Below are 10239 nucleotides of genomic sequence, written 5' to 3'. Positions count from 1 at the left end.
TCTGTGGCTCCCAGTGCTCCATGTTTGCGATTATTGTTTAAAGCACCCCATATAATGGGGTAATGGGATTTCTCTTGATGAGTCATGTGACCGCTTTGGCCATAACCGAGGGATGATAAGTCGCTTCAACCCATTCCGTGAGATAGTCGATTGCCACTAGTAGTGACGGAGCCAGAAATTTTACTAAACTATATCAATATAATACATGAAATTATATTTACTATATCAGAAAAAAAAGAGATAAAATTTGTTTCTAGTCCTGGAATTTCTAAAGCTCAAAAATTAAAAATTCAAATCCTTCCTTCACCCAAAAAAATAAAATAAAATAATTCTTCGAATGGAATCTTTTTTTACTTTTAGTAGGATTTTGTAAGTAATCTACAGTCAAAATGAAATATTAACATATTTGATTAATTATCAAAACTTATTTAGGAGGCCTTCGTCCCCGGCCACTAGGATAAAATAATGTCCATTTTGAAGCCTTTAGGAAGATAAGGTTTGATCTCAACAATTTCCCAGTGCGATGATAGGCTAAGGGGCAGCCATTGATGCAACTCGCTGGGAGGTGCGTTCACTCGATTGGCATTATATATCTGGTATGCGGCAATGGCAAACATGTCCGATACAATCAACTATCTTTAACTAGTTAACTAGAAATAGTTTAGTCTCGTAATCTTCTTCGTTAACATTTATTGGCTCTTGTATGGGCCTTGTCTTCCTTGAATGTATTTAAGGCATGATTTCTTCACTTTCCTCATCATCAACACCCTCAACAGCATGGAGTCAAATGAATGCGGATATAGCACTTCGTCGCTGAGGAAGTAATGGAATGTCAATCGATGAATTGCCTTCTTTTCATTTGGAGTTTCCCCAATCAGAAACTCTCCACCTTTGAGGTTCTTTTTAGCGCCAGAGTACTACAGCTCCGATCCGTCATTTCCCGTTGCGCAACAATAAGCAGGTTGTTTTCCCCCAGTGTCAATCACTAGGGGGATCAATTTCTAACTCTATTTGAGACATTCACAAAAGCAAGATTCGCTTGAGCAAACCCCCCAAAACAAAAGCTCTCAAAAGCCACACTCGGTGACGGATTAATTAGCATAGAATCATATAGTGATCCAGGAGACAACAACAGCAGACAACACTGTTATTGTTTTGTACGAGTTCCAAGTTATCGAGGCCACTTCCACAGCTTTAACATGGGTTCAAGAAAGACCTACTACAGGTAGTTAAGAAGAAAGCCCCCAATTTCCCATAGACTTTCTAATGACTCCAGCACATTCTGCAGAACAAGATATACATACGAATTCCATCCATTTCAATCACCTCATGTTCTCCCTGCGACGGACATATCGGGTCCTGTCATTATATCTCGGCCTGTCATTGGCTCGTTGAGGTGGAGGTGTTACTCTCGCTTGCCTGTCAGGGGGCCTTTGGACAATCTCCCCATTCACGAAGAGCTCAGCTGCAGAAATGAAAGGGCAATATATATTATGACATAACCAACACAAATTAACGCTTACGTTCATCATTTGAATTTCTCAGATAAAGTTCAACTCAGCCAACCCCAGAAGGAAAGAGGAAATAACCAAAGAAATTCATGCCAGTCGAACAGCTAGACAATGTAATAAAACAACACATTTATATATATATATATATATCATCTCTTAAGATTCTGCTATTCCATATATAAAGAAGCACAGAATAGCTTATGAGTGAACTTCTATCTGCGTCCATTAGCATTCAAAGCGAGACATTGCCTTTGTGAGGCTACCAGCTTTGCCAAGATGGACTGTTGGGGAAGGAATGTTACTTCAAGTACCCAATGTTGAATAGACAAATTTAATAGCCCGTAATCACTTAATATGCTCTCTCTCTCTCTCTCTCTCTCTGTTTTTTTTTTTTTTAAAGTTTGGTTGTCAGGAAGGTGAATCAGTACTTTGGTAGCCAACCAAAAGAAACTTCAAAGGGTAACATGAGAAGATCTACACGAAGACTATGTCAGAACACGTGGAGCTGGAAAAAATTTTAAAGATCTTGAAAAACAATGTTTCATCTGCACTGATCTGAAGCCCCATCAAATGTAAGAAGCTCAGAACTGTTAAAGAGAGACATTTGATATAAGTCCATTAGCATTCAAAGCTGAACATTGTCAACGGACTCCACAGCTTTGCCAAGATGGACTATTATATGTAATTTTGTAACTGTAGATATGCTTTTGCACAAGAAGAGTCCTCTTCACAACTTTATAGAGCTGATGAAAGCATTCAATCGAAGTCTAGCCATAGGAGGTTATAGCAGTAATGAAATAATTTTGTTTTAATTTGCAAAAGAAAATTAAAATACAAAGTTCTGAGGTATGATTGTTTCATCTCCACTACTAATCTGGAGCTCCATCTTACGTAGGGAGCACAGAACTATCAAGAAAGACATTTGATGTAAGTCCATTAGCATTCAAAGCTAAACATTGCCCCTAGACTCTTCAGCTTTGCCAAGATGGACTGTGTATTCATTCACACTATGTATGTGTCAGAAATATAATAGCAACTATGAAGTACTTAATGTCCCAGCTTTTAGCCGGAAATGATACTGCTTGTTTTTCGACTACTTGCATCTACTACATAGGCATGCAAAATAACTAAATTGCTATTGTGGAATTGCACGTAACTGGAGTGGCTACTTGGCAAATTGGGTCAATATTTATGATGCAACACTATCACGTGTTCGTGGGAAAAAAAAAACCAAACCTTCTCCGAGGAAAAGGAAACGACATTCATATTGGAATTCCAAAAACCTTCTCTTGTTCAAGCATGAGTTTTTTCTACTTATTAATAAATTCAACAAACTCGAGAGAAATGGTCACGAATCCATACAAACCAACAAGCATCCATCCACGAATAAATGATGCAACCGGGGACAACTATAACAAGAGACATAAGGAGCAGAGCTCACCTCCATAGTCTTGGTATTCAGGATCCACATAGGAATCTGGTAGCACAAACAGCACGCCTGGTATTCCTGTTCACAAGTTAACTTTACACATGTAAAGACCACAATAGAGAAGTAGACAATCAAATAAAATTGAAAAGAGAATTAACAGAGCTAAAGAACAAACCTTCGAACTGGTTCGACGTCTCCTCGTCAACCTGAATCCCGAACCCGAAGTACCTCTCGCAAGAAACGTTGTAAATCTTCTGCTTTGCTTCTTCCACACTGATGTACAATCACAAACACGCAAGCAATACAGATGTCAAACAAAATTATCTGTAATTATCCAATCACAGCTAAAAAATGAGAGATTTCAGTATCCTACCCCCCGACGACTTTAGCAGCGGTTTGAATGTAAGCATCGATCATCTCCTGCTTTGAAGCTCCCTCACCACCAGGCTTATCCATGACGATGAGCCAGTGCTCGTAGTCGCAGCCGGCGAACAGAGGCTGCATCTCGTTGGGAGGGCGGTCGCTGAAGTTGGAGCTGGAGTTGAGAGGAGAGTAGGCGGAGTTTGACCCGGATCGGCTGGCACGGCATCGGATGGTGGTCGTACGGGCCCCTGCGGCGTGGGAGGCAGCAGCCACGGCGGCGAGAGGGAGCGGGGCAAGAGAGCGGCGGTGGAAGGGGAGGTTGGGAAGAGGAGGCGGCGCAGTGATCGAGGGGCGTGAGGTGGAGGAGAGTAGGCGCTTGGAGAGGAGGGAGGAGAGGGTGACTGGACGGCGGAGGGACACGACGGCGAAAGCTCGGGCTAGGGATTGAGCCATGGCGGAGAAGGGTAGAGAGGCGGATGGAAGAAAGTGAAATGGTTTTTGGCTGAGAGAGAGCGAGGGCTTTTGGGGATAAGAGGGGAGGGCAATTTATCGTCGTCCTCGGCTCGGGCAGATATTTTATTTTAGGGTTTTAGAGTCTCTTCTTTTGGTCCTTTGTTATTTTAGTCATAAACCTTAATTCTTTGTCATTCTCATCCTAAATATTTTGCGTTTTTGCCACTTCAATCCGAACAACACATTTTCCGTCCAAAATATAATTTCTATAATACTGATATGATTTTTTGAATTTTCTAAAAAGTACAATGATAAAAAAAGAAAAGAAGAAAGGAAGGGGGGGAAGATAGGAATGAATAGGGAAGAGGAGATGGAGCCCTAGTCGGTAGCCATCCCCCAATTAGGGTCTCCAACGGCGACAGTATGTGCCACCGTGGCCCCCCATGCTGAACTAAAAAATGTGCAAGAAAAAAAACGAGAATGGGAAGAATACGAGGAGTCCTCCACAACATTGCCAAAATAAATAAATAAAAACAAAAAAACAAAAGTTTCGTTCCAGTTCCATTGATTTCAGATGCCATGTTCATTTGTATGATCGGAACTTCGCTAATTTGGATTGATTCATTGTTTCTAAGATTGACATTCACATACATATGTAGGCTGTTTAAAACATCATTCAAAATTAAAGCGGGATCGCTATCTCTTGCTTCTCAATTTTTATATATTACTTTGCAATTTTTTTTTGTCAATGTACTAATTTGAATCCATATCCAACCAATTCCAATTTCAACTTCTTTTTTTCTATTGGATATTGATTTAACTTATTAGATTGGTGTGACAGGAGATAATCTATATATCAATTGATTATTGTTCGGTGAACCCGATTAGGTACCTCGCCCTACATGAATTAATTAAATAATCATTGTCTACAACTAAATGAAAGAGCCAATCTTTAATTATTGACATATTGCGCTAACCATTCATATATAATAGAGAAAGATAATATGCAATGAAAATATGCATGCGACCATAGAAGCTATTGTGAATATAGTGCCCATATTTATACTTATATAAAGTTGCTCTTGGGCGCCTTAACATCTGAGTAGTATGCATCCAATTAGCGGCCACGACCGAGCTGTAGCTGGACATGCAATGGAGTGCATTACGATCTGCGGCTGGGCCCGAACGGAGGAATGGGTCCTCTAGGTTTTATCCCAAAGTGAATTCTTGATCTTGCCTCAACAGGCGCATGGCCAAACCTCGAAGGCATAACAACAAGAAGGATGAAACATAAGAAATTCACCACAGCCCATCATCATCATATTGATAACTATCAAGCTTCTCCGTTAAACGATCTCATTGGATTCTCCAATGGCCATAAGTTCTCTCCACAGTTCAGTCTATATAGAGAGAAACGAGTTGCCCTTTTACGGGAAATTAACAATAGTGCCACAATTATTGGAGAGAATCAAAATCCTTTATTCACTCCATTGATAATATACATTTCATTTGATATTTCGTAGGTGTATAAACTTAAAACAGGATGCTGAAGCAAAAATGATTAGAAAGAACAAAGGATAAAGGAGATGAAATGGGTACTATATATATGGATAGTGGATATCTAGAAATTAGAGAGCCAAATAAAATGAAGTTAAAATAAATCTATTGGACTTATGAATATCAAGGTACACACCAAAGAAAATGAATGTACCATGCCATAAATGAGAAGGTCGGGCTCATTTACACAGCCATACTTGCTTTTTTCACAATTAATATCGATCTCCTGACAAGAGTGCCCTCATTTCCGTTTTCAGTATATGAACCGACTAGAGGGATGATGTCAGCTTATAGAGGAGGCAATCTTTAAGTGACAATTGAGAAATTGTAGCACATGTTGCGAAATATGTTATTAGGGTTTCCAAATTGAAGCACTAGCAGCTACAAATAGGAAAGAGAGTATTGAGACCGATAGATGGAAGATTATGGCCTTTAGAGATTGTAAGCACCTCGTTTCGACGGGTTAGGTCTACCATTCAGGAAGCACAGTGAATCAAAGAAAGCACTTGGGGATGGCCCGTAAGAAGACGACCTTTCAAGAATAAACAGATAAGTTCTCTAATGCTAGTTACTTGATATTAACTATCTGTGCCTATTTTTCAATATTTGAGAATACGCGTGTAAAACAGATCTTGAAAACGTGAAACTCACTCTCCAAAGACCTTGATACTCTAATTGTCCAAGATGCTCATTTTTTTTTAATGTTTTCAAGTTGGTTAATCTAAGACTGTGATCTCCTCACATTTCGCTCGAATTGCGTGTCATGGACTCAACCATAGCCCCGAAATTGCAATTACTAAATCGGACCCTTCAAGTGTCAACCAAAACAATCGGATCAACATGAGATGCCTAGGGACAATTTTGAAGGCTCAGCGAAATGAAAGGGACTGTTTTGCAAATTCTGTAATTTTCAGGGACTAAACTGTAAAGCGTGTGAAAACGCCTTCAAAGTGCTCGAAAATTATCCGAAAGGCCTCAAACTTGACGCTTACAGTCCAGGGATCATTCTGGGAATGCCCAAAGTTTTGGGTCTGATTTACAGCTCAATGAAGTTCAGATACCAATCTGTAAACCTTGGAAAAGTTCTTAAATACCCCATAAAGTACCTAGAAACCACAAAAAAGTCCCAAACTTACAGATTCGGGCCTAGGGACCATTCTGGGAATGTCCTTGAAAGTTTTGGGGTCATTATACAGTTCCAAAAAAGTTTGTGAGCTAATCTGGAAAAGTTCTTAATGCACTCGTAAAGTGCCCGAAAATCATCCGAAAGGTCCCAAACTTGCAGATTCGGACCCATGGACCATTCTGTCAATTTTGCAAAAGTTATGGGGTCATTCTACAGTTCCGAAAAGTTTGGGGATTAATCTGTAAACCCTGGAAAACTTCTTGAAACACCCTGAAATGCCCAAAAGTCATCCCAAAGGTCCCAAACTTGCAGATTCCGATCCATGGACCATTATGTGAATGTCCCAAAAGTTCTGGGGTCATTATGCATTTCTAAAAAAATTGGGGACCTATCTGTAAATTCGGAAAGACTTGCGGGATAAGTTGAAAACTTGTGGGAAACAGGTTTTCTGAATGGGAAAACAGATTTTAAACCCTGGGAAACCCTCTGGACTGATTTGAAAGGCTCAGAAAAGTTCAAAAAAGGCCCTGGACTGATTTTTAACAGCTCGAGAAGTTTGAGAAAAGAGGCTGGACTGATTTGTAACGCCCTGAAAAGTTATGGACCAGTTTAGACAGATTTGGAATCTCATGGGAAAACCCTATAAGGAGCCCAAGGCTGATTTGAAGATTGAGTAAAAGTTCAAAAACCGATTCGGACCAAACTGAAAATGCGGGAAAGTTTGGAAAATCAAGTTCCTAGGCATCCAAAGCACTCAACAATGAAATATATGAGTTAGATCAGCCCTAGATGTTTGGTTCTAAAGATTTTTGTGATGATCCTACTCTCCCCTTTTCACCTCTCAACTTTACTAAGTAGAAAAACTAACAGACAAGAGCAATCATCATCCACAGTGACCTCCATGAGGCCTACTTACCCATTTTCTAACATCCTAAATCCTTTTTTACATTTCCTTGAATTTATCCGATGAGTTAGAGCAAAGTCTGGTTTTTGTAAAAAAAAATTTTCACACCCAACCCGAATTTAGAGATTTTATACCTAAAGGAGAGTTGTAGTTGAAGAAATCTCCGGGAAGACCCTGCTCAATGGACACCCAAGGGGAATGGGATTGGCTTCACTCCAACCTCTTCGATGGGGCCTCCTTTCGAGAATCGATCCTCGTTTCCAACGGGAACTACAAGGCAAATGTGAGGAAAATCGAGTGTTTGTTGTGTGCGAGAATGCAGACATGAGGTGGAGCTAAAAGTCCTCTTTGTTGAAATTCATAATCTATTTATAGGAGAACAAGAATGGGGTCCTTTTTGCAATTTTTAGAAACCATTGGGGCAAACCAATAAAATTTTTATATGACACTGTTGGGGTAAACACCTCTTTTCTTACCTTTCGTTTTAGAGATATCATTCAAGTTGCCTCGCCGAGCTTTTGTATTTTCCTTAGGGTGCTTGCCCTGTCTAGTTGATGGAAAAAGGTTCCACAGATTTAGATTAAAAGAAATTTGGAATGGCAAAAGAGCAAAAAAAAATCTAGACTCGAGGCTACATTATATCTTGTCCAGCCAATTCAAGGTATATAATGGAATGATATAAACTTCATGGCTAAAATTGGACAAATGTCAAACTTGATGGTGCCAAGTAGTGTTATTAGAACTGGATCAGACATCGAACAGATCTAGATATAGGTTCGTGAGTTTATGGGTTCAATTGGGAGTTCGATGGGTCGAATCGCATGTTTAATCATAAAATAAATAAATATTTATTATTTTAAGAAAATAATATAAACTACATGAAAATAGTTAGAGAAGGAGAAGACCCACCTCTCAACAGCCCAACCCAGCAATATCACAGAGATCAGAAGTGGGCAAAAAGGCTTCTCAACCTTCAAGTAGTTCGAGAACCGTATCACCTCTTCAATGCTAAAACCTATCTTCTTCCTCCGGCCCATGATGATTCCAGCAACCCCAACAGAGCAACAGTCTCCTCAATTCCTCATCGGCCTAGAACTCCGACCCCACCCCCCGCCGGCTCTCAAAGTCCTAAGAACAAGACATCCCCACCTCCAGAGCCTGTTGGGGGGAGGGAGAGAGAGAGAGAGAGAGAGAGAGAGAGAGAGAGAGAGGCCGTTGGGAGGAAAGGAAGAGGAAGGAGATGGAAGTTGAGAGTGGCCGAGTCAGCAGGCGGTGGGAGTGGAGAATAAAGCAAACTGTAAAGCTAAAACAGAGCTAGAGGAAAATCAATCAATACCCTAACCAAATTTCAAGTGTAGAACATCAATCAATACCTAAATTGCAAACCTCAAAATGGATTTCGACCTTCATTCGAAATTTGGGACAAAAGGAAAAGAGGAAGCCAAGAAGGGGCGACTTGCAATTAAAATTTCGACTTTCATTCGTCAGTTCACATGGAGACTTCGAGATCGAGACTTCAACAGAGAAGAGGTGAACTGGTGAAGCCTTGATTCGTGAAGATGAAGACTAGGGTTTCATAATTTCATTGTCCTTTCTGAGTTTTTTTCTTTTTAGATTTACCTTTAGGTCTTTTATGTTTAAAAAATTCCAAGCCCATCCAACTGGCCGATTCACATGGGTTTGCCTAAAAACCACCCGATTTTTTTGGTCATCGGTCTATTTATGCATTTTCGATTTTTAAGCTGACCGGACCAAGCATAGGTCCGATTTTCGGTTCGACCGATCGAATTGCCCGATCCAGTTCAGTTTTGATAACATTGGTGCAAAGTCAAAATTATCCGTTCATCATCTTCAACTCTTCATGTCTCTTCCTTGGTGATATGGTTCTCCATTAATTGGGTAGAGTTGAAAACCCAAACCAACCCGAACAAGGAATTAAAGTTTGAGTGCATTTGGTATGAAGCAATTTAATTTGATTACGAGGAATGTGACTTTAAATTACCTGGGCTTACAACATTACCACGTAGAAACAACTTATTAGCAATCTATGTATATTGTCGTGGAATCTACATTACCACCAGAGTGGTCATCTACAATGCCATGGAGGTGTCTTGAATACCACCACACCTCGCAAAAATGTTATTTCAAAATTGCCCCTGCCATCTTCTTCTTCTTTTTCCTTCTCCCTCGTGAAACCCCAGCAGATGCACCAAAGTATGAAAAATGGCTAGAGCAGCCATTTTCGAAGCATCAAAGCTTCGATTTCGAAACTCCATGATGCTTCAATTATAGAGTTGTGCACATTGATTCCAAGCACGGATTAACGAATACAAGTTATGTGCTTTAATCAAGCACAAAAAGCTTCAATTTGAAACCATGTGCTTCGAATCGAAGCATAAGAGCTTCAACAAAGACTCATTTTTAATCTACCCAAAAAAAAAGCCTCATTTTTAGAATTAAACCTTTCAAATTTTCAATTTGAAGCCTTAGAAGGCTAGATGCTTTTTTTTTCCCTTTGCCCCTATCCTTAGAACTTGATTTAATTTTTTAATTATCAATATAGATTAGTGCAATATGAAGTCTGAAAAATCATGTCAAACACATTATTCCACATTTCCAGTAATTTAATTAGTGGTACTCTATATCTATATCTATATGAGTGGTAATTCGAATTACTAGTAATCTTGTTTAACGTAAACTGATTGATGGTAACTTATAACTATATCTATAGGAGTGGTAATTCGGATTATCAGTAATGTCCACCGACGCTACATTTGAGATTTTTCAGGCCTCGGTTCAGTTCCGTTCGGGTTTTAAAACTTTACAAGTATTTCGGTTCGGTTTCGGTTCCAAATTTCTGACCCGCACACAGGAGACGCTTAGGCTTAGCCATCAA

At 39.7% G+C, this 10239-nt stretch overlaps 1 protein-coding gene and 1 long non-coding RNA gene across 2 annotated transcripts; both read right to left on the bottom strand.

The window, feature by feature from the left end:
• Nucleotides 1-1065: 1065 nt before the first annotated feature.
• LOC116188664 (multiple organellar RNA editing factor 2, chloroplastic-like) lies at nt 1066-3845 on the bottom strand. Its single transcript, XM_031518152.1, has 4 exons — nt 3314-3845; nt 3116-3213; nt 2953-3018; nt 1066-1465 (listed from the first exon to the last, which is right to left on the bottom strand). Exons 1-4 carry the CDS (start codon nt 3754-3756, stop codon nt 1323-1325), a joined length of 750 nt encoding a protein of 249 aa, XP_031374012.1. The 5' UTR covers nt 3757-3845; the 3' UTR covers nt 1066-1322.
• A 928-nt stretch (nt 3846-4773) lies between these two features.
• On the bottom strand, nt 4774-7967 carry LOC116189132. Its single transcript, XR_004152329.1, has 3 exons — nt 7820-7967; nt 7478-7613; nt 4774-5015 (listed from the first exon to the last, which is right to left on the bottom strand). It is a non-coding gene; the product is annotated as an uncharacterized LOC116189132 (long non-coding RNA).
• Between the last annotated feature and the right edge of the window lie 2272 nt (nt 7968-10239).

Source organism: Punica granatum, chromosome 8 (genome assembly GCF_007655135.1).
Source record: "Punica granatum isolate Tunisia-2019 chromosome 8, ASM765513v2, whole genome shotgun sequence".
Lineage (NCBI taxonomy): Eukaryota > Viridiplantae > Streptophyta > Magnoliopsida > Myrtales > Lythraceae > Punica > Punica granatum.
The sequence above is the reverse complement of the archived record's forward strand: the minus strand, read 5'-3'. Positions and strand labels throughout refer to the sequence as shown.

Bases quoted from the DNA above. Each gene is read 5' to 3' on its own strand.
- LOC116188664 (XM_031518152.1), bottom strand. From the start codon at position 3,756: ATGGCTCAATCCCTAGCCCGAGCTTTCGCCGTCGTGTCCCTCCGCCGT. The intron at 3,019-3,115 runs GTTTGTTCTTTA...ACTTGTGAACAG, and splicing joins GACGTCGAACCAGTTCGAAG to GAATACCAGGCGTGCTGTTT. The intron at 1,466-2,952 runs GTGAGCTCTGCT...TCATTTCTGCAG, and splicing joins TGAATACCAAGACTATGGAG to CTGAGCTCTTCGTGAATGGG.